Genomic DNA, 27,654 nt, shown 5'->3' with positions numbered 1-27,654 from the left:
TTCCTCTAGGAAACTAGAGAAATGAGAAGAACTATACTGAAGTTTTGCTATGTTCAACAAGTGTGTACAGTGATATTAAGAAGAGATAAGGCCAGGGATGGTGGCTCATGTCTATAACCCTCGCACTTTGGGAGGCCGAGACAGCAGGATCACTTGAGCCCAAGAGTTAAAGACTAGCCTTGGCAACACAGAGGGACCCTGTCTCTACACCTCCAAAAAAAATTAGCTGAGTGTGGAGGCACATGCCTGTGGTTCCAGCCACTTGGGAGGCTGAGGTGGGAGGATCAGCTTAAGCCCAGGAGGTTGAGGCTGCCATGAGCCCATGATTGCACCACTGCATTCCAGCCTGGATGAGAGAGTGAAACCCCATCTTAAAAAAAAAAATCAAGTACTTATAATTAGCCCTGAGGTACTCCAAACTTTAGAGGTTTAGCACTGGTCAGTGTGGTAGAAAGAGAACCAAGAGGTGTCCCAAAAGCCTAGTGAAGAAGGTGTTTAAGAGGTGGGAATTATGAACTGTGTCAAATGTGTGTATGTGTGTGTATTTTTATTTTTTCTGAACTACTTGAAAGTAGAATGCATATTCTTTTCCTTCACTCCTTAATACTTCAGTGTACATACTAAGAATGAAGATACTCTCTCATATTATTATAGCTTAGTTTTCAAATTAGGGAAATTTAATATCGATTCAAATACTCTCATATATAGATAATTTTTTTTTCTTTTGAGATGGAATATAGCTCTGTTGCCCAGGCTGGAGTACAGTGGCACCATCTTGGTTCACTGCAACCTCCGCCTCCCAGGTTCAACCGATTCTCCTGCCTCCGCCTCTCAAGTAGCTGGGATTACAGGCATGCGCCACCACGCCCAGCTAATTTTTGTATTTTTAGTAGAGACAGGGTTTCACCATGTTGGCCAGTCTGGTGTCGAACTCCAGACCTCAAGTGATCTGCCTGCCTCAGCCTCCCGAAGTGCAAGTGCTGGGATTACAGGTGTGAGCCACAGCACCCAGACCAAATACTCGCCTTTTTTTAGAGCTTAGTTTTCAAATTGGGGAAATTTAATATTGATTCAATGTTTTCATATAATCTAAAATCCATATTCCACTTTTGTCTATTATCCCAATCATGTCCTTTACAGAATTGTTTCCCTTTAGTACAGAATCCAGCCCAGAATCACATTTGCATTTAGTTGTCATGTCTCTTCAGTCTTCCTTATTTAGGGACAATTCCTCAGCCTTTCTTTGCCTTTCATGACATTGGCATTTTTGAACAATCCACGACAGTTATTTCATACATAATAGGTGGCTCCTCAATCTGGCTTTTCCTCATGATCACATTTAGTTTATCACATCTGAAGGCATACAGTGTTTATCTGTGGATTTTTGCCTTTTTCAATTGTATATAGAATTGGTGTAAATTATTCACCAAATGGTTGGTATAATTCACTAGTGAAGTCATCTAGAGTTTCCAACATGGAGAAGTTTTTAGCTGTGAATTCAATTTCTTTGGTAGACATAGGGCTATTCGTGTTACTGTCTCTCCTTGAATGAGTTTTGGTAATTTGTGCCTTTCAAGGGATTTTCCACATCATCTAAGTTGTCTAATTTATTGGTATAAAGTTGTTCATAATATTCCCTTATTATTTATTTAATGTACCTGGTATCTATAGTGATATTCTCTTGCTCACTCTTGCTATTATTTTTTGTTTTTGTTTTTAGGCGAGTCACTCTGTGGCCCAGGCTAGAGTGGCATGGTGCAATCTTGGCTCACTGCAACCTCCACCTCCCAGATTCTCGTGCCTCAGCCTCCCAAGTCGCTGGGATTACAGGCATGCACCATCATGCCTGGCTAATTTTTGTATTTTTAGTAGAGATGGGGCTTCACCATGTTAGCCAGGCTGTTCTCAAACTCCAGGCCTCAGAGGACCCACCTCCCTCGGCCTCCCAAAGTACTAGGATTACAGATGTGAGCCACCGTGCCCAGCCTCACTCCTGAGTATTATTAATTAGAGATTTTAGATTGATCACACAATCAAGTGCTTGTTTTTTGTTTTTGCCACACTGTATTATTTCTATTTTTTACCCTTGCGATTAATAAACGACCTGTGTGAAGACACTTTGAAACCATACAAATATCCTTCTCTTTATCAAACTTTACTCTCTAGCTATACAAATTACTTGTGCCTGAGTAAATCTTAACTAAACTGTAGCAAAATGGTGATTTTCCATCTCTGCCGTTCCCATCCACAATGTCATTTAGCTTTCTATGAATGTAAGGAAGCAGCTGTCCCTTCTCTGTTATTTTATTACCACTATGGATTCGTGGATTTCTGTTTCATTCAGCAGATTATAATCCATTACTACCATTATTTAGATGCCCAAATTTTCCCAAATTTAGTTAGTAGGTACTGCTTCAAGATTCTGTCTTTTTGATATGTTCCCATCATTTTTTGAATTATTCCATAATTGCTGATATATAGCATCATTTTTAACAGTTGAAAGAATATGCATTGTATTAACATCTATGTATCATAATGCATTTAACTATTTCCTTACTGTTGGGATTTTATAAAAATTAATTGATTAATTAATTATTTTGAGTCAAGGTCTTGCTTTGTCACCCAGTCTGGAATGCAGTGGCGTGATCACGGCTCACTGCAGGCATGACTTTCTGGGCTCAGGAGATCCTTGTGCCTCAACCCCCAGAGTAGCTGGCTCTACAGGCATGCGCCATCACGCCCAGCTAATTTTTGTATTTTTTGTAGAGATGGGGTTTTATTATGTTGCCCAGGCTGGTCTCTAACTCCTGAGCTCAAGGGATCCACCCATCTTGGCCTCCCAAAGTGCTAGGATTACAGGTGTGAGCCACTGCACCCAGCCATAAGCTTGGGATTTCAAATTGCGGGTTTTAAAAAACAATGTTGGGTGAATATTCTGGTAGCTGAATGTTTATACAAAACCGAAATTATTTACTTGGCATAATAAATTTCTAGAAGTGGGTTTATTAAGTTTCACTAGAAAAAATTCTACCTGTGTACATGTAGCAGTATATAAGAATGCCCATTTGGCATTCCCTTATTTTGGGTAGAATTTTAATCAGTCTAGGGCCTTAATCTTTGGTTCCCAGACCAGCAATATCAACATTACCTAGGTGAGCCTATTAGAAATGCAGACTCTTGTACCTCATCCCAGACCTACCGAGTCAGAATCTGCATTTTAACAAGCTCCCAGGGTAATCTATCAGCACATCAAAGTCTGAGAAGCAATATTCTAAAGTAATTTATACAGGAGTCACAGAATGAATTGGTCTTAAATCTAGCCAAGGTAAGGCCAGGAAGCCCATACTGGCATTTGTTAATAAAAGGTGAAAGTGACAAAGAATTAAAGTTGGCTTTGTAAAAAGTGCTGGTTGGGTGCCTGTAATCCCAGCACTTTGGGAGGCTATGGTGGGAGGATCACTTGAGCCCAGGAGTTTGAGACCAGCCTGGGGAACAAAGTGAGACCCCATCTGTACAAAACATTTTAAAAATTAACCAGGCATGGTGGCATGCACCTGTTGTTCCAGCTACTCAGGAGGCTGAGGCAGGAGGATCACTTGGGCCCTGGAAGTTGAGGCTGCAGTGAGCTGTGATCATGCCACTGCACCCCATCCTGGGTGACAGAATGAGACCCTGTCTCAAAAAAAAAAAAAGGGAGTTATTCTAACAAAATGAATAAAAGTATCCTAAATAAGCCTTTTTGGGAGACAGGCAAATGCAGATGAGCACAGAGCACTGACACATTTTCTCCCAGGACGTAAGACATGATACTACTATCTCTCCAGCTTCATCTTCACTCACTCCATCCCAAAGGCTCTATGCTTTCACCTACTGTTTATCTAGTGATCTAAGAAAAACCTGAATTAGAATCACTTGCAGAATGTGTTACAATGTATACTCCCAAGCCCACTTCTAGAGAATCTGTTTCAGTAGGGTCTGATATTATAATCAAGAATCAGAATTTTAACATGCACATCAGGTAATTCTAATGCCCTAAAGTTTGAGAACTACTACAACACTACACTTCCCAGAACATATCTGGAATGTATTGTTTAAGCAATGTTTTATTTGCTATAAAAAAATATTCCCAAGCCAGGTATGGTGGCGTACACCTGTAGTCCAGCTACTCAGGAGGCCGAGACAGGAAGATCGCTTGAGCCCAGGAGTTCGGGGCTACAGTGAGCTATGATCATGCCACTGCACTCCAGACTGGGTGACAGAGCAAGACCCTGTCTCTAAAAAAATAAAATAAAAATAATATTCCCATTTTTATAAGGACCTTCAACCGGAATTCACTTTTTTGTTATTATTGCTGTTAGTTCATTAAACAAGTCTAGGAATTCTAATTATTTTTTAGCATTCTCTAGTTCTGACCAAGTTGCTGAGGATGGAGAGAATGAATCCTATTTGAACTGTTATTCCTTATTCTGGAGACTGCCTTTTTGGACCAATCCAAATGCATTTCAGATGATACTTCAACTTTTTATTTTCTGTCAATATATTTTGGTGAAAGAAATTCATACTGTGGAAAGAAACATTTTCCATTAAAAAATTATAATGTTAAAATGTATTACTCTCATATAAAATATATGAAAAAAGTTATATAAAAAATTATTCTGATTTTAAAATACAAATAACTTTTTTTTAATGTAGGAGGAGCAAAGAAAAAAGGAAGCAGCACATATAAAAGGTATTTTTTTATCAATAATTTATTAGAAGAAATCTTAATGAACTTTAGCAATTCACATCTTGAGGAATCAAGAGGCTGTCCTCAATGTCATCTAAGCATCTTAATGGTATGAAAATGTAAGGGAAACATTAATTTATTAGTATGTAAAAGGGCATAAAATTTTTAGAAAAAACAAAACTTGCAATATCGTATCTTAAACTAAAATGTGAAGTTTTAATTTTTATCTCTTATTTGTACTCAAAGGTATCGTAGTCAATGTCATATAGTAATACTTGAAGATAAAAAGGTATTGCATATTACATCTTAGTACCTCAAAACATTACCTCTTACATAATTTTAGAGATGCTGAATATAAAATATAACAAGATATTTTGCAGAGCTTTAAAAATATAGAAAATACAAAAGTTAATATGTTTAGACCAGGCGTGGTGGCTCATGCCTATAAAATCCCAGCACTTTGGGAGGCCGAGGTGGGCAGATCACTTGAGGCCAGGAGTTCAAGACCAGCCTGGCCAATATGGTGAAACCCTGTCTCTACTACAAATATAAAAATTAGCTGGATGTGGTGGCGCAGGCCTGTAATCCCAGCTACTTGGGAGGCTGGGGCAAGAGAATCTCTTGAACCCAGGAGGCGGAGGTTGCAGTGAGTCGAGACTGCGCCAATACACTGCAGCCTGGGTGACAGAGCAAGACTCTGTCTCAAAAAAAAAAAAAAAGTTAGTATGTTTGCAAGAATGGCCTTATACATAAATTTTTTTAAAAGAAAAGTTAATATGCAAAATGTTATAAAAGGTATTATAGAATATTGTATAGATATTATATTTTCTAAAACAGCATATTTTAATGGCAAATGTGAAGCCTAAATACTATAATGGGAAAAGCATGAGACAAAGTAATGAAAATCTAGGCGGCTAAAATCTATTTTGTATCTGATCTGTAATGGGTCATTTATCTAAGTCTGTTTATTATTTTTGTGAAGTGGTGCTAATAGTAACTACCTTGAAGAATTATTAAGAGTATAAATAAGATATAGAAGTATATCAAAATGCTTTGTAAATTGAAAGTCTCTGCAGGAAGATTTGTTACTGTTATTGGTATAAAGCCAATTCATACACCCTTCCCAATGCAGACCAAGTATTTTCTAATACATGCTTAAGGAGGCATGTACTTTTCTTTTTTGATGTTTAGTTGTCCTTATTTTAAAATGAAACAAATTAGTTATAAAGTCCTTTGCTCCAAGTAGAAACTATGTATATTACAAATGTTTTTTGCTTGGTTTTGAGTATTAAAGATTACTGTAGTAGTTATTTCTAATATCAGAAATAATTCTTTCTCAGAAGGTTGAATTTGTAATGCAATATTTACACAAATTGAATAAGTGAAAAATGATAGTTTATTAATTATACCAGTGTTGTTAAAATTTGTTTTTAAAACAAAGCAATCAGTCTTTTCTGATTTTAAGGAACATTTTGAAACATATCTAGCCTAATTAGTCTTTTTCTGTTTAAGCAGGTTGATTTCATTTAGAATAGTCTTTTCTATTCTTGATTATCATGAAAATATTGCTAATTCCTAATTACATATAACACTATGTGGATGATAGCAACTCAGAATTTCTTTATAGCATTATCCTGCCCATTCTGACATTGTCCTTATAATTAAGAGTTGGCTTGTGAATATATAATATTCATAGTAAATCTGTTTTTACAGCAATTAAAGATCATTCTAAAGATGAATCCCGACTTGCAACAAAAAATGTCATTTGTGATCCCTCAGAGACCAGCTCCCCAACAAATTGCAGCAGTGTTACATTAAGCTTATCAACGTTGCCATCTGATTCTTATTACAGCCGAAGTATAGAAGCAGCTGATGACTGGTTTTCTGATGATTCTCTAGTGAAAAGGAACTCTCCAATGCCTTCTGTCGGGGAACCTCTAATGGAAAAAGTATTTTCATACCTGTCAACCATTTCATTAGAAGAGGGTACTGAAAGTGTACTGAATGACACTTTATGATCATCAAAAAGATGACCACATTAAGGGAAAATGTTCATGAAGAAACACAGAGGTTGAAATACAAAACCTTCAACATAATACTGAATGATTTTTTCTTTTGAAACCTTGTATACACTGAAATCAGGTAAAGTTGAAACTGAATTATCAGCTTCTGAGTCTCTTAACATGTCCATGATAATATTACTTTTTTTGTTCTTTACCATAGAGCGGCTCTACTTCCCTTGCTGGTTCTTATTTCTAGAAACAAAATTAGGAAGAACTAGAGTGATGTCATGAACATTAAGCTTAACTTATCGTATCTCATCCAAAGACATATTAAGTAAAATGGGTGTATGTCAACAAATAGGAGAAAAACATTTAAAAATCTTCAGCACAAAAATAATATATATATTTTATTTGAGACTGAGTCTCACTCTATTGCCCAGGCTAGAGTGCAGTGGCGTGATCTCACTTCACTGCAACATTCGCCTCCAGGGTTCAAGCGATTCTCCTGCTTCAGCCTCCTGAGTAGCTGGGATTACAGGCGCCTACCACCACGCCGGCTAATTTTTGTATTTTTAGTAGAGATGAGGTTTCACCATGTTGGCCAGGCTAGTCTCGAACTCCTGACCTCAAGTGATTCACCCACCTTGGCCTCCCAAAGTGCTGGGATTACAGGCATGAGCCACTGCGCCTGGCCAGAAAAAAATAGGTGTTTTTGAATAAAATATCCACAACATTTCCTTATACTTTTGATGTTTTCAATTTTATTTCAATGTGGGTAGGGCTGGGTGGAATATCTATTAGTTTTTCTGAATTTAAAACACATAAATTACTTATAATTCAAACATTACCATGTTATGCTTTTAGTAAGCAGTATAATTTTGCTCCTGCAAGATAGCTTGAAATGCTGAATCCAAAAAAGAGACCAGGCACAGTGGCTCATGCCTGCAGTCCCAGCAGTTTAGGAGGCTGAGGTGGGCAGATTGCTTGAGCCCAGGAGTTTGAGACCAGCCTGGACAACATAATGAGACCCTGTCACCACAGAAACTGCAAAAATTAGCCTGGTGTGGTGGCACACACCTGTAGTCCCAGCTACTTGGGAGGCTGAGGTGGGAGGATCATTTGAGCCCTGAAGGTTGAGGCTGCAATGAGTTGAGAATATGCCACTGCACTCAAGCAGCCTGGGCAACAAAGTGAGACCCTGTCTCAAAAAAAAAAGAATTTAGAAAATAATTTTCTTTTTCCTTTCCTAGCTCTATTTCTCAGAATGTTCCTCACCCTCACCCTACTGTGATAAAAATGCTTGCAGGCACCTGACTCATGCTGGATGATTTAGAGTTTCTCTCCAGTCTATGAGACCCTTGGTCAAATTTCTATTTATAGTTCTGAGGGATGTCTGACACTTGCTATGTAATCTTTTCTTTTTTCTTTTTTTTCCTAAACATTCTCCATGAAATTAATCCCCTTGGGAAAAAATGACTCATTAACAAGTATATTAGCTTTTGTGCTTAAATTACCCATACTAAGACCTATTCATACCTTCCTGAGAGATAAATCATACCTCCTACAATAAATGCAATGAACTTTCCCTCAAATAAGATAATAGCATTACCCAGGCCTATCATTCCTATCTCAAGGGCAAATGTAAAAGGAGTTAGAACCACTCTCTCTTTTGAAGCACCTGGTCACTTTCACACAGTGTGCTATGGGTTCTAGCACATCTATTGCTATCCTCACCTAAATCTAAGTAAGCTCAAGCTCTGTAAGGAGCAGTAAAAACAAAAATTTTAATTGACCTCTGTCTCTTGGTGCCCTGAAACCTGTTTTACTCCTGATCCCAGAGAAGGAAATTATTTCTAATTTTGGTGATGTCCTAAAACTTCCCTAGGAATTTGGGGTTGGAGATAAGAGATTCTGGCTTTCATCTGACTCTTCTCTGGAATAGAGGAAATACAAACTGGGGAACTATGTGTTGCCATTCCTACCATGTGGCTTGGGAAGGAAAAAAAAACACCAAATCTGCAGCGAGGGAGCAATGAAACATTTGCAAAGTGAAAACTGGAGATGAGAGATTAGAAGAGTGTGATTTCTGGCTTTCTAACAATGCTCTCTTCCCTTGTCCCAGCCTTCATGAAGTATGGCTATAAAGCCTACTCTTGGCTTGGTAAGGTATTCTTGTATCCTAATTATAAAATCCCCTTTTTGCTTAAACTAGCAAGATTTGACTTGTATTACTGGCCACAGTCCCTAAGGCCTAGCTTCAACTGCTGTTCTTGGCTTGTAATTTTGTAAGAAATCACCCTTTTGGTATAAACTAGAAAGACCTTTGTTTCTAGTCCTACAATCAAAGCATCCTGCCTGACCAAATTCTTGTTTATATTACAAATTATAAATAGATTTATGCATATAAAGTAATTGTTATCCCATAATAATATAATAAATTGAATGTCTTTCTTTTTTTTTTTTTGAGACAGAGTCTCACTCTGTCACCCAGGCTGGAGTGCAATGGTGTGATCTCGGCTCATTGCAACCTCCGCTTCCCAGGTTCAAGCGATATCTCCTGCCTCCGCCTCCTGAGTAGCGGGACTACAGACATGTGCCAACATGTCCAGCTAATTTTTGTATTTTTAGTAGAGACAGGGTTTCACCGTGTTGGCCAAGCTGGTCTTGAACTCCTGACCTCAGGTGATCCACCCACCTAGGCTTCCCAAAGTGCTGGGATTACAGGCGTGAGCCACTGCGCCTGGCCATAAGTGGAATGTATTTCTTAAAAACTTAACACATTTACTTGTTTATTAAAATCTTACTCCATATCATAGGTATATACACTGTTCTATTTGAAAAGTCCTGTGAACAATACTTACGAAATTATGCCAGTCTAGAGTAATCTCATTTTCAAGAATTATAAAGGATCTGAGATTTCACTCTTTATGCAAGCTGACAAGGTATCCTGCAACAGTTTTGTGTCTTTGGGGTTAGAAACAAGGGGCAGTTTATTGTTCACAGCAATAACAGTAGTCAAGAGTATCATCATTTTCGACATCCTTTTGCATTATTTCCTGGGCCTGCTGTTCCTGCAGGCTGGTGTGAAAGAGAGTCAAGATAATGCCTGCACCAACAGTGGGTTGCATTACAGGAAGGAGTTTAGGGAACCAAATATTTTCAAATGGACGGTAATGCATACCTGCCCTTTGTACCAGAGGGAGCCACTGTCTCTGTCTTCCAGGGTTGTTCACTATATGAACATCCTTGAAAAGATAGTTTGGAACATAGGCAATCTGTTTCTGCTCACAGACATGCAGAAATGTAAGAGACCCACAATTGACATTGACATAGGGTATTAATTACAGATCTTTTGATTACATATACCTGAAAAGCAACTCAAATTAGCTTGAGGAGAAAAATCTTGTTTCGTAAACAGAATCCAAATAATGTTTGAACAACTAAATGTAGGAAGTACAAGGTTGTAACTTGGTCTCAGGAACAGGTGTAACAGGTTCAAATTCCATCAGGACTTTCCCTATTTCTACCAGTCAAGGTTCAGTGAGGGAAGAACTACTTTTAGGATTGGGGTAAGAGATTTATTATTGGAATTATTATATCTTACACAATTGTAAGAGGAATCAAGGAAGTGAAATTTAAGGAGAGAAATTGGAGAATCAGAGGAGTCACCAGCAAGATAATCTGAAACTCTGACCAAGAGATCTTTTGAAAAAAAAAACAAATAAAAATAAAAAGTAAAACTTTTTTTAAAGTGAATGACTAGAGAAACCACTGTCCAACTGCCACAGTAAGACTGTAGAAGAAAGGCTTGTGGGAATGTTTACAGGAAGCTGTGCCTCAGCAGCAACTGCCTTTGGGTGTACAACCTGGTTCCGTGATTCCTAGCCTGGAAATATGGGATAACATTTAAAAATTTATTTTATTTTTATTTATTTATTTTATTTTTATTTTTATTTTTTGAGACGGAGTCTCGCTCTGTCACCCAGGCTGGAGTGCAGTGGCAATGGTCTTGGCTCACTGCAACCTCCGCCACCTGGGTTCAAGCAATTCTCTGCCTCAGCCTTCCACATAGCTGGGATTACAGGCGCCCGCCACCACGCCCGGATAATTTTTTTGTATTTTTAGTAGAGACGGGGTTTCACCATCTTGGCCAGGCTGGTTTCAAACTCCTGACCTCATGATCCAAACACCTCAGCCTCCCAAAGTGCTGGGATTACAGGTGTGAGCCATCACGCTCAGCCTATTTTATTTTTATTTTATTTTATTGAGACAGTCTCACTATTCTGCTCAGGTTACAGTTGAACTCCTGGGTCAAGCAACCTGCCTCAGCCTCCCAAGTAGCTGGGACTACAGGAGCACGTCACTGCACCCAGCTCGCAACTGGCTTTGACACTGTGCTGCCAAGCATCTTGTGGCAGACCCAGGGCCATTGTTTCCCAACAGGATCAGCAGTTGGGAGGAAGAACTGGACACTGAAAAGAAGTGGACATAGGGCGGAGGAGAAAGGACAAACCAGAATCCACTGGCCTCTCTATAGTCTGTTTCCACATGTACGCAGCCTTCACAGAATAATGGCCTCTGCTTAGATTCTGCTTTCCAAATATTGCACAAATGCCTCTTTAGGCCAACTTTAGCCAAGAACTATACATAGAAAAAGATTCTGAGAAACATAATTCCAGCTTAACTAAGTTAATACAGTACAAACCACAGTCTACCCATTATCAATTTAGCATTCATTTACACTTTTTTTTTTTTCGAAACAGAGTCTTACTCTCTTCCCCAGGCTAGAGTGCAGTGGCACGATCTCAGCTCACTGCAACCTCCACCTCCCAGGTTCAAGTGTGTCTCCTGCCTTAGACTCCCAAATAACTGGGGTTACAAGCACAGGCCACCATGCCCGGCTAATTTGTATAGTTTTAGTAGAGATAGGATTTCACTATGTTGGCCAGGCCTGGTCTTGAACTCTTGACCTCAGGTGATCCACTGGCCTTGGCCTCCCAAAGTGCTGGGATTACAAATGTGAGCTATTGTACCCAGCCTTATTTACACTTTAACCATACTTGAAACCTCCAAATAAAAACAATAGCAGAGTGATGTTGACAAGACATCCTTCTACAGCAATAGTAATTTAACAGACATCCACAGACAAAAGTGCCTTTGTTAAGCTTTGGGATCCAGGTAGGAGTTTGTGAAACCCTGGTGCAGCCCAAGACCAAAGAGGGCCTTTTCTTTTTTTCCTTTGAGACAGAGTCTCACCCTGCCACCCAGGCTGGAGTGCAGTGGCATGATCACAGCTCACTGTAGCCTTAAACTCCTGGGTTCAAGCAATCCTCCCATCTCAGCCTCTTAAGTAGCTAGGCCTTACAGGTGTGTTCCACCATGCCCAGCTAATTTTTTAATTTTTTTCTAGAGACAGGGTCTCCCTATGTTTCCAGGCTGGTCTTGAATTCCTGGGCTCAAACAAGCCTCCCAAAGTGCTGAGATTACAGGTATGAAACACTGCACCTGGCCTAAAGAGGGCCTTTTGAGAGGGCAGAACTGCCCTTGCTGGCCCATCTGCAAATGACCCATTTTCCCTATTGACTCAGCTCTGAGTCCTGTTTGGCCCTAGTCCTGCTACTAGAACCATTAGCCCAGGGACCTGTGAGGAGTCACACCCATTTATGCTTCAAGGTGACAGACCTGCTGACCTCAGTCTCCACAGTGTACTCAGAAATGGCTCTGAAACTTGACTGTAGCCCCTCTCAGCAGTGGTCAGAAATCAGAAGTCCTGCTGGTGGCATAGGGTCCCAGAAGGAGACATACCCACCTGAGTCCCCAGGGCCATTTTGCCAACCTTAGTTCCACAGCAGACTCTGAAATAGTTGTGACACTTGGCTCCAGTGCCTCCCAATAATGGTCAGAGATTAGTACTGCTTATAACACAGGCACCCAGAGAGAGATGTGCCTGTCTGAGTCCGTGGAAAAGGCTTGCTGACCTCTGTCTGGCTGTGGACACTGAAATAACCCTGTGACTTCATTCTGTTCTCTCTCAGCCATGGACCAGGATAGTACTGCCTGCCGAGAGACCCAGTAACTGACCCAGTAGGAAGCTTCCCAGGGACACAGAGGAAGCCATACATGGCTGCATACCTAGTATCAGGCCTACTATCTGCAGACCTTGAAGTGGATCTTCATCCAAGCACCAGCCCTGGAACAAGGTCCTAGAAACATTCTAATCTCCTTAGGGACCAGAAAGGATCCATACCCACTAGAGCTCCTGGTAACAGGCCTGCCATCTGCAGACCCCACTGCAGACACAGAAGCAACCAAGTGACCCAGCTCCGACCATGGTCCCAGAGGCAATCTTATTAACTTGAGAGCCTAATAGAAGTTGTTAACCTACTGATACCAATCTATAAAGACTAGAAGTGGTGCTTGTGCCTTCAAATGCAGACACCAAAGCCAATCTACATGGATAATGAAGAATCAGGCACACATCATACCACCAAAGGAAACTAATAAAGCTCCAGCAACTGAATCTAAATAAATGAAGATCTACAAATTGCCTGAAAGAGAATTCAAAATAATTATCTTAAGTAAGCATAATGAGATGCAAGAAAATACAGATATACAACTAAATAAAATTAGGAAAACACTGCATGAACAAAATGAGACTTTAATAAAGAAATAGTAACCACGAAAAAGGAACCTAACAGAAATCCAGGAGCTGAAGGATACAGTCAAGAAAAGTGTAATAGAGAGCTTCAACAGCAGACTCAATCACGCAGAATAAACAATTAGAAAACTCAAAGACAGGTCATTCAATATTAACCAATTAGAGGAACAACAACAACAAAAGGAATGAAGAAAGCATGGGGAACCTAGGGGATGCCCTCAAGTGTATGAATGCACAGATTGTGAGAATCCAAGGAGAAAGAGCCCTGTCTGAAACTCCCCAAGTCTTGGGAAGAAGATGAACATGTAGATTCATGAAGCTCAAAGAATCCCAAGAAAGATAAACCCAAAGAAGAATATGCTGAGGAATAGTACAATCAAATTGTCAAAAATTACAGAGAATTTTGAAACTAGAGAAAGAAAATAAACTTATACAAAGGAAACTCCATAAGGCTAACAGACTTCTCAACATAGACTTGCAAGCCAGGAGGGAGTGGATTGATACATTCAAGATGTTGAAAGAAACAACTTTCAGCCATGAATACTATAACCAGCAAAGCTATCCTTCAGAAATAAAGGAAAGATAAAACTTTCCTAGACAAACAAAAGCTGAGGGAATTTATCACCACTAGACCAGCCTTTGAAGAATTGCTAAACGGAGTTCTTTGGGTTAAAACAAAGGATGCTCATTAACAAAATGAAAACATATGGGCCGGGCACTCATGCCTGTAATCCCAGCACTTTGGGAGGCCGAGGTGGGTGGATCACCTGAGGTCAGGAGTTTGAGACCAGTCTGGCCAACACGGTGAAATCCCACCTCTACTAAAAATACAAAAATTAGCTGGGTATGGTGGTGCATGCCTGTAATCCCAGCTACTTGGGAGTCTGGGGCAGGAAAATCGTTTGAACCTGGGAGGCAGAGGTTGCAGTGAGCCAAGATCACACCACTGCATTCCAGCCTGGGTGAGTGACAGAGTGAAATTCCATCTAAAAAGAAAAAAAAAAGAAAAGAAAACATATGAAAGAAAAAAACTCAATAGTAAATATATAGTCATGTTCAGAATACTCTAATACTATAACGGTGGTATGTAAATCATTTTTATCTATACTATAAAAGTTAAAAGAAAAAAGCATTAAAATAACTATAGCTAAAATAATTTGTTACCAAAAACACAATTTTAAAAGATGTAGTCTGGATATGGTGGCTCACATCTGTAATCCTAGCAGTTTTGGAGGCCAAGGTAGGAGGATCACTTGAGGCCAGGATTTGAGACTAGCCTGGGCAACATAATGAGACCCTATCTCTACAAAAAATTTTTTTGAAACAACAAAACAAGATGTAAATTGTGACATTGTTCTGCAGTGGGCAGGCATATGCAAACCTACCCCCAAATTCCAAAGAAGCTGAAAGGCTGAACAAAGAGACTGGCATATCCAGTTTCTCAGAAAGAAACATTTAATAGAGTCTTACAAGCAGAAGCCATGTCCCAGCAGCCACAAGATGAGATGGTGGATCTCCACACCATTACTCTCCAGACCCAAGGCTTATATACCACAGGGAGGAATGTGTAGGACAATTGAAGTCAACCCCTCAGGGAAAGGCAAAAATGTTATGTGAAGCTGTATAAGGGCAAAATTTATGATCACGGTTGTTTTTACTTAAGGCCAGGATTGACAGTAGTTAAGGTAGAGGTCTTAGAGGCTTTCTCTGATTAACAAAGGTTAATCAGAAGTCAGCATGGCAGATTAGTATCCAAGATGGAGTTGCTCCACAGATATCAGAAGCAAAGTTTGAGGGGAAGGAGTAAAAGTGTACAGTTTTTAAGATGTGATCAAAGTTAAGTTGTTTTTTGCTCAAAATAACTTGTTTTAACTATAAGATGTATGTAAGCCTCACAGTACCCACAAAGAAAACACCTATACAAATACACAAAAGATGAAGAGAAAGGAATCAAAGCATACGATTATTGAAAATCATCAAGTGACAAAGGAAAACAGCAAAACAGAAAGAAGAGAGCAAAAGATCAATGAAGTAATCATAAACACCAGGCACGGTGGCTCACAACTGTAATCCCAGCACTTTGGGAGGTAAAGGTGGGTGGATTGCTTGAGCTCAGGAGTTTGAGACCAGCGTGGGCAAGATGGCAAACCTTATCTCTACAAAATATTTAAAAATTAGCCAGGCATGGTGGCACACACCTGTAGTCCCAGATACTCGGGGGCTGAGGCAGGAGGATCACTTGAGCCCAGGAGGTCAAGGCTTCAGTGAGCCAAGGTCATGCCACCCTTCTCCAGCCTGGGCAACAGAGCAAGACCCTGTCTCAAAAAAGAAAACCAAAGTAACCAGAAAACAACGAATAACATAGCAGTAGCAGGCCCTTATCTATGAATAATTACCTTGAATGTAAATGGATTAAATTCTATGGAGTGGCTGAATGAATTTAAAAGAAACACAAGATTCAGCTATATGCTACATACAAGAGAATCACTTTGGCTTTAAGGACACAGTGAAAGTGAAAAGATGGAAAGTGAAAGTGAAGAGATGGAAAAAATTTTTCTATGAAAATGGAAACTAAAGAGAACGGGTAGCTATATTAAAATCTGACAAAATAGACTTTAAGTCAAAAAACTGTAAAAAGAGACAAAGAAATATATAATGATTAAAAGAGGTCAATTCAGTGAGAGAATATAACAATTATAAATATCTATGCACCCAATAGTGGAGCACCCAAGTATATAAAGCAAACATTAATAGAATTAAAGGAAGACATAGACTTCAGTACAGTAATAGTAGGTGACTTTAGTACCCCACTCTCAGTAGTGAACAGACCATCCAGACAGAAAATGAACAAAGTTAAACTATACACTAGACCAAATAGACCTAACTGACAGTTACAGACCATTTCACCCAACTGCTGCAAAATACACATTTTTTTCCTCAGCACATGGAACATTTTCCAGAAAGATCACATTTGGCCACAAAACAAGTCTTAACATCTTTTTTTTTTTTTTAGCCTTTTTATTATTGTATTTTTTTTTTTTTAAATCGAAGATCCCTTGCTGGCCCTGCTTCCATGAGTAGCAATGATCAGGGGAAAAGGGAGAGGAACCAGCCGGCACAGGGAGGGGTCATCTCCACAACATTCCATTTATGCATAGAACTAAACAGACAATCACAGAGTCACTATTGCGGTTAGAAGTTGGCAGCATGGGAAGGGGGAGGAACAGGTGGGGAGTAGGGGTGTTGTTAAAAAAAAATACAGGCCACTCCACAACTGGAGTTCCTGGGGGGAATTTGGTCTGCTTCAACCAAAGAGGAATCAGAAGATCAAAAGCAGTTTGGGAAGGCCAGAACCGTCAGGGATGGAGGGAGGAGGAAAATCCAGGGGGTGCGGGTTCTGTTTGGCAACTGGGGGGAAGGGATTGCCCTCCCTCTGCTGGGATCCCCCCAGCCCCTCTGGTCTGGCAGGAAGGGGGCAGCCTGCAACCCCCGAGGGCAGGTGTGGGGCTGCCAGATGCTCCAGGCAGTGGGCCAGAAGGGGCTAACAAAGGCTTGCCCTCCAGGGAGATGATGGCACTGCCCCCCAGCATCTCTGCCAGGGTGCAGTGGTCCTTGACCTCCTCGTAGCAGTTTGCTTGTAATGCATGCTTGATCCCTGTCAGCTTCTTCTTGATGGCGTCCTTGGAGCTGGCATAGATTATTTTGCTCTTAAGGGGCGCAGACTCAGGGGCCCAGAAGATAAACACCAGGTCCTCCTCCTTGCTCTCCTTGGTCTCGTAGGTTGTGTCATAGAGGGCGTAGCGGTAGTCCTTATATGGCAGCATCTTGACAAAGGTGGCGTAGAGGTTGTCGACAGTCTGGCCCACATCGCCTACCAGGATCTCCTTGCCCTCCTCCAGGATAATGTTCTTCTTGTCCTCACTCAGGCAGAAGAACACCACCTTCTTGCGCTTCTTCGCCTCCTCTGGTGTTGAAGACTTACGCATCTTCATGTCCTTGAACACCTTGATGACGCCATCAGAGACGGCCACCCATGAAGCCATGTTTCCGGAAGTGAAAAGAAGAGGGCACAGAGAGCCTCAGAAGACACCACTGCTAGGACCCACCTGAACCAAGTCTTAACATCTTTAAGAAGATTTGAATCAAATCAAGTATATTTTGTGGACAAAATGGCATGAAACTAGAAATCAACAAACAGGAGTAAATTTGGAAAATTCACAACTATGTGTAAATTAAACAATGTGCTCCTGAACAACCAATGCGTCGAAGAAGAAATCAAAATGGAAATACAAACATATCTTGAGATGAGCTAAATAGAAACAAAATATCCCCAAAGTTATGGGATTCAACAAAAGCAGTTATAAGAGGGAAGATTATAGCAATAAACACCTACATTAAAATGGAAGAAAGATCTCAAATAAATAAGCTAATGTTATACCTCAAGGAACTAGAAAAAGAAGAACAAGCTAAGCCCAAAGTTAGTAGAAGAAATGAAATAAAGATCAGAGAAGAAATAAATCGATACTAGAAAAACAATAGAAAAGATGAACCAAACTAAAACTTAGAATTTTTGTATATTTATTAATACACAATTATTATACACATTTGGGGTATTTTAGTATTTTGATACACATATACAATGTGTAAGGATCAAATTAACGTTATTGAGACATCCCTCACCTCAAACATTTATCTTTTCTTTGTGCTGGGAACATTATACTTCTTAGCTATTTTGAAATACGTAATACATTGTTGTTAACTATAGTCACCCTACTCTACTAGCAAACATTTTAACTTATGGCTTCTATCTAACTGTATGTTAGTAGCTATTAACCAACTTCTCTTCACCCCCCTCTCAACCATTCCTTTCCCAGCCTCTGGTAACCACCATTCCACTCTCTACCTCCGTTAGATCCACTTTTTAAGCTCTCACAAATGAGTGAGAACATGAAATGTCTCTCTGTGCCTGGCTTATTTCACTTAACATAATGATTTCTAGTTCCATCCATGTTGCTGTGATGACAGGATTTTGTTTTTTTATGGCTGAATAATATTCCATTGTGTATATATACCACATTTTCTTATTTATTCATCCTTCAATGGACATCTAGGTTGATTCCATCTCTTGGCTATTGTGAATAGTGCTAGTGCTGCAATAAACACAGGAGTGCAGGTAGGCTTCAGTATACAGATTTCCCATCTTTTGGATATATCCCTAGCAGTGGAATTGCTGGATCATATGGCAGTTCTGTCTTTAAGTTTTGGAGGAAACACCATGCTGTTTTTCACAGTGCTTGTACTACTTTACATTCCTACTACAGTCTACAATAGTTCTCCTTTCTCTGCATTTTCAACAGCATGTGTTTTTTTTTGTCCTTTTTATAATAGCCATTCTAACTATGGTGAGATAATATCTCATTGTGGTTATGATTAGCATTTTCCTGATGATGAGTAATACTGAGTATTTTTAAATATACCTGTTGGCCATTTGTATGTTTTGAGAAATGTCTATTCAGGTCTTTAGCTCATTTTTTAATCATTTTTTTCTTTTACTGTTGAGCTGTTTGAGTTTCTTACATATTCTGGTTATTAATCCCTTGTTGTATTGATAGCTTACAATTTTTTTTCCCGTTTTGTAGGTTGTCTCTTCACTTTATTGATTGTTTCATTTACTGCAACAGAAGCTTTTTGGCTTGATGCAATCCCATTTGCCTATTTGTGCTTTTGTTGCCTGTGCTTTTGAGGTCTTACCCAAAAAAATCTTTGCTTAGACCAGTGTCCTAGAGTGTTTCTCCAATGTTTTTGTCTATTAGTTTCATAGTTTTAGGTCTTACATTTAAGCCTTTAATCCAAGAGTCCCCAACCCCCAGGCCATGGACCAGTACTGGTCAATGCAATCTCTATCAAAATCTCAATATCACTTTTCACAAAAATAGAAAAAAAAATCGTAAAATTAATATGAAATCACAAAAGCCCCCTAATAACCAAGTCAATCTTTTTTCTTTTCTTTTTTTTTCTTTTTGAAAGAGAGTCTCGCTCTGTCACCCAGGCTGGAGTGCAGTGGCACAATCCCGGCACACTGCAACCTTCACCTCCCTGGCTCAAATGATCCTCCTGCCTCCAATTTACAGAGAAGCTGGGACCATAGGCATGTGCCAGAAGACTGGCTAATTTTTGTATTTTAGTAGAGATGGGGTTTCTCCATGTTGCCCAGGCTGGTCTCAAACTCCTGAACCCAAGTGATCCACCCACCTTGGCCTCCCAAAGTGCTGGGATTACAGGTGTGTACCACTGCGCCTGGCCAGTCAAGGCAATCTTTAGCAAAATGCACAAAGATGGATGCATTACCTTGCCTTACTTCAAAATCTACCATAAAACTATAGTAATCAAAAAAATATGGTACTGGCATAAAAACAGACACATAAACAAATGGAACAGAATAGAGAGCTAATAAATAAACCCAGGCGTATATGGTCAACTAGTTTTCAACAAGGGCACCAAGAAGATACCACGGGGGAATGGATAGTTTCTTTAATAAATTATGTTGGGAAAACAAGATATCCACATGCAAAAGAATAAAACTGAATCTTTATCTTACATCGTATACAAAAATAAACTTAAAATGTATTAAAGATGTAAACATTAGACCTAAAATTGTAAAACTCCTAGAAGAAAACATAGAGGGAAGGCTCCTTGACATTGTTCTCAGCAATGATTTTGTGGATAGATCACCATAGGCACAAGCAGCAAAAGCAAAAGTAAACAAGTGGGACTACATCAAACTTAAAAGCTTTTACACAGCAAAGGAAATAATCAACCAAATTAAAAGGCAGCCTATGGATTGGCAGAAAATATTTGCAAACCATATATCAGATAAGGGGAGAATACCCAAAATATATAAGTAACTTAAACAGCTCAATAGCTAAAAATAAAAAAAGAATGATCTAATTTAAAAATGGGTAAAGGACCTGAATAGACTTTCTTCAAAGGAGACATAAAATGGCCAACAGGTATAAGAAAAGGTGCTCAACGTCACTAATCATCAAGGAAATGCAAATTAAAATAACAATGAAATGAAATATCATCCGATGCTTGTTAGGAAGACTTTTATCAAAAAAAGAAAAAGTAAGTGTCTGCTGAGGTACAGAGAAAAGGGAACCCTTGTATGCTGTTAGTGGGAGTGCAGATTGGTGCAGCCAGTGTGAAAAACAGTATGGAGATTCCTTTAAAAACTGAAAATAGAACTATTATATGATCCAGCAATGCCTCTTCTGGGTATATACCCAAAGGAAATGAAATAACCCCTAGTAAAGATATCTACACCCCCATGTTCATTACAAACATTATTTATAATAACCAACATATGGAAATAACCAAAGTGCCCATTGACAAATGAAAGAGTAAAAAAATGAAACTGGACATATTACAACTGCTACCACAGAAATGCAAAAGATCATTCAAAGGCTACTATGAACACCTTTATGTACACAAACTAGAAAATCTAGAGAAGATGAATGCATTCCTTGAAATATACAACCTTCCCAGATTAAATGAGGAAGAAATAGAAACCCTGAACAGACCAACAACAAGCAGCAAGATTGAATCAGTAGTTTTTAAAAAATATTGCTGGCCAGCCACGGTGCCTCACTCCTGTAATCCCAGCACTTTGGGAGACCGAGGCAGGCAGATCACAAGGTCAGGAGTTCGAAATCAGCCCAGCCAACATAGTGAAACCCTGTCTCTACCAAAAATACAAAAAAATAAGCCAGGCATAGTGGCGGATGCCTGTAATCCCAGCTACTTGGGAGGCTGAGGCAGGAGAATCGCTCGAACTCAGGAGGCAGAGGTTGCAGTGAGCTGAGATCACGCAGCCGCACTCCAGCCCAGGTGACAGTGTGAGACTCTGTCTCAAAAAAAAAAAAAAATTGCCAACAACAACAAAAAATGATCAGGACCAAATGGATTCACAGCTGAATTCTATCAGACGTTCAAAGAAGAATTGATACCAGTCCTACAGAAACTATTCCAAAAGATAAAAAGGAAATCCTCCCTAAATCATCCTATGAAGCCAGTATCACCCTAATACCAAAACCAGGAAAGGACATAACAAAATAAGAAAACTGCAGACCAATATCACTGATGAACATAGATGCAGAAAATCATCAATACTAGCTAACAGAATCCAACAGCATATGAAAAAGATAATACTTCATGATCAAGTGGGGTTTACACCAGTGATGCAGGGATGGTTCACTATATGCAAATCAATAAATGTGATATATCACATAAACATAATTAAAAACAAAAATCATATGATCATCTCAATCGATGCAGAAAAAACATCTGATAAAATCCAGCATCCTTTTATGATTAAAAACCCTCAAAAAATTGGCATAGGGCCGGACACAGTGCCTCACGCCTGTAATCCCAGCACTTTGGGAGGCTGAGGCAGGCAGATCATGAGGTCAAGAGATCGAGACCATCCTGGCCAACATGGTGAAACCTCCATCTCTACTAAAAATACAAAAAATTAGCTGGGCGTGGTGGTGCGTGCCTGTAGTCCCAGCCACTCGGGAGGCTGTGGCAGGAGGATCATTTGAACCCGGGAGGCAGAGGCTGCAGTGAGCCGAGATCATGCCACTGCACTCCAGCTTGGTGACAGAGCGAGACTCTGTCAAAAAAAAAAAAAAAATTGGCATAGAAGGGACATACCTCAAAGTAATAAAAGCCATCTATGACAAACCCACAGTCAACATCATACTGAATGGGGAAAAGTTAAAAGCATTCCCCTGAGAACTGGAACACAACAAGGATGCCCACTTTCACCACTTCTATTCAGCATAGTACTGGAAGTCCTAGCCAGAGCAATCAGACAACAGAAAGAAATAAAGGGCATCCAAATTGGAAAAGAGGAAGTCAAACTGTCGCTATCTGCCAATGATATGATTGTATACCTAGATAACCCAGGCCGGGCACAGTGGCTCATGCCTGTAATCCCAGCACTTTAGGAGGCTGAAGCAGGTGGATCACCTGAGGTCAGGAGGTTGAGACCAGCCTGGCCTACGTGGTGAAACCCCATCTCTACTAAAAATACAAAAAATTAGCCAGGCGTTGTGGCATGTACCTGTAGTCCCAGCTACTTTGGAGACTGAGGCAGGGGGATAGCTTGAACCTGGGAGGCAGAGGTTGCAGTGAGCCAAGATCATTCCAGCCTGGGCAACAGAGTAAGACTCCATCTCCAAAAAAAAAAACAAAAACAAAACAAAACAGACAAAAAAAAAAAACAACCCTGAAGACTCATCCAAAAAGCTCCTAGACCCAAGAAATGAAGTCAGTAAAGTCTCAGTATACAAAATCAACATACAAGCCAGGTGCAGTGGCTCATGCCTGTAATCCCAGCACTTTGGGAGGCCGAGGCAGGCAGGTCACTTGCAGTCAGAAGTTCGAGACCAGTGGGCCAACGTGGTAAAACCCCATCTCTACTAAAAATACAACAAAAGTAGCCAGATGTGGTGGCAGACACTTGTAATCCCAGCTACTTGGGAGACTGAAGCAAGAGAATTGCTTGAACCCAGGAGGCAGAGGTTGCAGTGAGCAACAGGGTGAGACGCTGTCTCAAAAAAAAAAAAAAAATCAATGTACACAAATCAGTAACACTGCTATACACAAACAGCAACCAAGCTGAGAATCAAATCAAGAACTCAATCCCTTTTAAAACAGCTGCAAAAAAAATTAAAATACTTAGGAATATACTTAACCAAGGAGGTGAAAGATCTCTACAAAGAAAACTACAAAACACTGCTGAAAGAAATCACAGATGACACAAACAAATGGAAACACATCCCATGCTCATGGATAGATAGAATCAATATCATGAAAATGACCATACGGCCCAAAGGAGTCTACAGATTCAATGCAATTTCCATCAGAATACCATCATCATTCTTCACAGAACTAGAAAAAACAACCCGAAAATTCATATGGAACCAGGCTGGATACAGTGGCTCACGCCTGTAATCCTAGCACTTTGTGAAGCTAAGGTGGGCGGATCACTTGAGGTCAGGAGTTTGAGACCAGCCTGTCCAACATGGTGAAATCCTGTCTCTACTAAAAATACAAAAATTAGCCAGGTGTGGTGGTGTGAGCCTGTAGTCCCAACTACTTGGGAGGCTCAGGTGAGAGAGTCGCTTGAATCCGGGAGGCAGAGGTTGCAGTGAGCCAAGGTTGAGACACAAGATTCCACCCCGGGTGACAGAGCAGGACTCTGTCTCAAAAAAAAAAAAAAGAAAGAAAAAAATTCACATGGAAACAAAAAAAAGCCCACATAGCCAAAGCAAAACTAAGCAAATAGAACAAATCTGGAAGCATTCATTACGTTACCCAGCTTCAAATTATACTACAAGGCTATAGTTATCAAAACATCATGGTACTGGTATAAAAATAGGCATGTAGACGAGGGAACAGAATTGAGAACCCAGAAATAAAGCCAAATATGTACAGCCAACTTATCTTTGACAAAGCATACAAAAACATAAAGTGGGGAAAGGACACCCTATTCAATAAATGGTGCTGGGAATACTGGCAAGCCACAGGTAGAAGAATGAAACTGAATACATAAGTATATAATATGTATATTATATAGGATTATTATGTATATTATATACAGGAATATTATTCAGCTTTAAAAAAGAAGGAGATCCTGTCATTTACCACAACATGGATGGATTTGGAGGACATTATGCCAAGTGAAACAAGGCAGTTACAGAAAGAAAAATACTACATGATCTCACTTATATATGGAATATTAAACAAACAATACATACAAAGAGTAGAATGGTGGTTACCAGTGGCAGGGGTGAGTCATGGGAAGATGTATATCAAAGGATACAAAGTTGCAGTTATGTGTGATGAATAAGTCTCAGATCTAATGTACAACATGAGGACTATAGTTAATAATATTTTATACTGATAATTTGCCAAAAGAGTAGGTTTTAAGTACTCTTACCATAACCAGAAAAAAAAGGAGAAAAGGTAAATGTATGAGATAATGGGTATATTAATTTGCTTGACTGTGGTAATCCCTTCACTGTGTATATGTAGATCAAGATAAGTACAGCAAAACATCATGTTATACACTCTAAATATATACAATAAAAATAGCAAAATCATGCATTCATCAGACATGATACAGTACCTTTCTTTTTTCTGAGAGAGGGTCTCACTCTGTCGCCCAGGCTGGAGTACAGTGGCGTGATCTCAGCTCACTGCAACCTCTTCCTCCCAGGTTCAAGCAATTCTCCTGCCTCAGCCTCCTGAGTAGCTGGGATTACAGGTATGCACCACTATGCCTGGCTAATTTTTGTATTTTTAGTAGGATGAGGTTTCACCATGTTGGCCAGACTGGTCTCAAACTCCTGACCTCAGGCCATCTGCCCGCCTTGGCCTCCCAAAGTACTGGAATTACAAGTGTGAGCCACCATGCCTGGCCTCAGAACCTCTTTTATAACAACAAAAAAGTATCAACTCTCTTGCTAAAAGAGGATACAAAATCCCCTTATCTGTCTTTGGGTGACGTTTGTTTCTCATCTAGTGAGTCACAGATGTCTATTTACATTCTGTTAACCTAAGTAATGAGATGCTTGGTTAACCACTATTAACAGATGTTAGATAGTAAGGAAATGACATAGGAGAAGAAAAGAAAAAGAATTGGTTAAAATATATACAAACACACTTCAAAGTAAGACTGAAATAGCTATAATTGCTACCATCGTTATTTCTGTAACTGGTCACATAGCTGAGACAGAAAGCAAAATATTCACTACTGGATTATTAGGAGTAATAGTGAGAGGAGTCACCCTTGTGTCTTGGGCCTGAGAATCCTGGCCATGAGACAGGCAGCACCATATCTTGGTAGCTGAGCATGTACCACATCCTGGAGGACATTTCCTGGGCCCTGCAAAGTATTGCCAGCCGGCCAGCACTATAAATGAGTCTTCAAAACTCCTTTTACTATTGTATTAGGCTATTGCTTCAGGGTAATGGGAAACATGGTAAGACAAGTGAATTCTGTGAGCATTAACCCACTGACACACCTCATTTGATGTAAAGTAAAATTATTTTCTGGTCAGAAGCAATCCTTTCAAAATACCATGATGGTAAATGAAGTGCTCTGAAGTCCATGGAATGTGGTCTTGGAAGGCAAATCCATTTCCAAAGTCAGGGTATATTCCAGTAAGAATAAAGATGCCTTTGCATGGTGGAAGCAGTCCAGTATAATCAACCTGGCTGCAGGTGGCTGACTCAACTCCCCCACCCCCTCCACACCCTCAGGAAATGGAGAACTAGTGTTGGTATCCGCTGTTGGCAGGTTGGGCACTCAGAAGTTGCTATAGTCATATCAGCTTTAGAGAGTGGAGGTTCATATTGCTAACCCATGAGTAATCGCCATCCCTTCCACTATGGCCACATTGTTCAGGAGTCTACTGAGCAAGGACAAGGGTGACTGTTGAAAGAAGGTAACTGACTTCATGGACTGGATCATCTTATCTACCTGACTATTAACATCTTCTGATGTTCCTCATTGAGGAGCTTCTAAATGGGGCTCAAATTTATCTTCACACTCTGTACCCACTCAGAAATTTATCTACATACAGCTTCCTCAGATTCCTTGTTACTGATTTTCTTTTCTTATTTTATTTTATTTATTTACTTTTTTATTTATTTTTATTTTATTTTATTTTATTTATTTTATTTTATTTTATTTTTTTGAGACAGAGTCTCACTCCGTCGCCCAGGCTGGAGTGCAATGGCACAATCTCAGCTCACTGCAACCTCCGCCTCCCAGGTTCAAGCAATTCTCCTGCCTCAGCCTCCCAAGTAGCTGGGATTACACGCGCCCGCCACCACACCCCACTAATTTCTTGTATTTTAGTAGAGACAGGGTTTTGCCACATTGGCCAGGCTGGTCTCGAACTCCTGACCTCAGGTGATCTGCCTGCCTTGGCCTCCCAAAGTGCTGAGATTATAGGCGTGAGCCACTGCACCCGGCTGTCACTGGTTTTCTAATTGTACTTTTTACAAGTTTCCAACCCTCCAGCCAAACCAATAGCTAATGCCGATGAATCAGTAGAGATCTGTATCTCTGAATATTTATCCTTTCAGGCTACATCAAGTGCACTGCTCAAAGTTATACCTACTTAGAAGATTTTCTTTCACCAATGCCTATCAGGGCCATACCTTAGCAGGACTGCGGTGTTCCAGCTGTGAACTTTCAGAAGATGCTGGCATATCATACAGAACTATCTGTAAACCAAGCTCAAGTATATTCTTCTTCAGTCAACTGGTGACAAGAAACTCTACTTGATGACATTGATATGTGTTGAGAAAGAGAAGGTCATGTAATAGGACCAAGAGCCATGGATCTCTTAACCATTTCCTTGTGCAATTTGTTTATGCCTTCAGAATATGCTCAAAGCCAATTATGTCCCAATTCCACTTACTGACTGAGTGCATATCTACACGCCTAACTTTATGTCTTGATGGATCAGACAACATTCACTTCATGGTAAACAGCTCAACTCATGTAGTAACTTGGTGACCATGGTCATATGTTAAGTTTCTAGTAGTTTAATAGCAAGCCATAAGGATAACAATTATTGGCAGAAGAGAACATAGCTTTGCTTCAAATTCTATAGGCTCTGATTTACCAATAGTGGACTGCAAAAGTCTCCATTATAGCATCCCTATCTGCTATAGACATTTCAAGAAGCATGGATATGCTGGGTCATATGGCCCATGTGGCAGAACTACTGACATGGCAGCCTGGACCTGTTGCAGAGTGTTCTATTCTTCTGGGCCCCACTCACAACTAGAAGAACTCTTTCAGGTTACTCCGTAAATGAGTCAGAGTAGCACAGTTAAAGAAGTATATGTGCTCTCCCTCTCCCTCTCCCTCTCCCTCTCCCTCTCCCTCTCCCTCTCCCTCTCCCTCTCCCTCTCCCTCTCCCTCTCCCTCTCCCTCTCCCTCTCCCTCTCCCTCCCCCTCCTTCGGTCTCCCTCTCCTTCTTTTTTCGGTCTCCCGCTGTTATCGAAGCTGGACTGTACTGCCATGATCTCGGCTCGCTGCAGCCTCCCTGCCTCGGGCTCCTGTGACTCTCCTGCCTCGGCCTGCCGAGTGCCTGGGATTGCAGGCGCGCGCCGCCACGCCTGAATGGTTTTTGTATTTTTGGTGGAGACGGGGTTTCACCATGTTGACCGGGCTGGTCTCC

General features: G+C 40.2%; 2 protein-coding genes across 5 annotated transcripts in view; one reads left to right on the top strand and one right to left on the bottom strand.

The window, feature by feature from the left end:
- The window catches only part of C1H1orf185 (chromosome 1 C1orf185 homolog), a 66,454-nt gene extending 39,482 nt beyond the window's left edge, over window positions 1–26,972 (top strand). For 2 of the 4 annotated variants that reach the window (XM_054554990.1, XM_054554991.1), the window contains exon 4: window positions 6,440–6,822. In XM_054554990.1, coding sequence (XP_054410965.1) covers window positions 6,440–6,544 — 105 coding nt within the window. In that variant the 3' untranslated portion in view covers window positions 6,545–6,822. Of the gene's footprint in view, window positions 1–4,692; window positions 4,730–6,439; window positions 6,869–24,621; window positions 24,720–26,548 lie in introns of those variants that run through there. The other 2 variants (XM_002810836.3, XM_054554989.1) reach the window with 2 other exon arrangements.
- LOC129059237 (cofilin-1-like) lies at window positions 16,729–19,309 on the bottom strand. Its single transcript, XM_054554988.1, has one exon. The coding sequence runs from the start codon at window positions 17,428–17,430 to the stop codon at window positions 16,744–16,746; it is 687 nt and encodes a 228-aa protein (XP_054410963.1). The 5' UTR covers window positions 17,431–19,309; the 3' UTR covers window positions 16,729–16,743.
- Window positions 26,973–27,654: the final 682 nt, after the last annotated feature.

This window comes from Pongo abelii, chromosome 1 (assembly GCF_028885655.2).
Source record: "Pongo abelii isolate AG06213 chromosome 1, NHGRI_mPonAbe1-v2.0_pri, whole genome shotgun sequence".
NCBI lineage: Eukaryota > Metazoa > Chordata > Mammalia > Primates > Hominidae > Pongo > Pongo abelii.
This window is presented reverse-complemented; position numbering and strand designations above follow the sequence as displayed.

What these genes read in the sequence shown, in the direction of transcription:
- LOC129059237 (XM_054554988.1), bottom strand. Translation starts at nt 17,430, where the DNA reads ATGGCTTCATGGGTGGCCGTCTCTGATGGCGTCATCAAGGTGTTCAAG.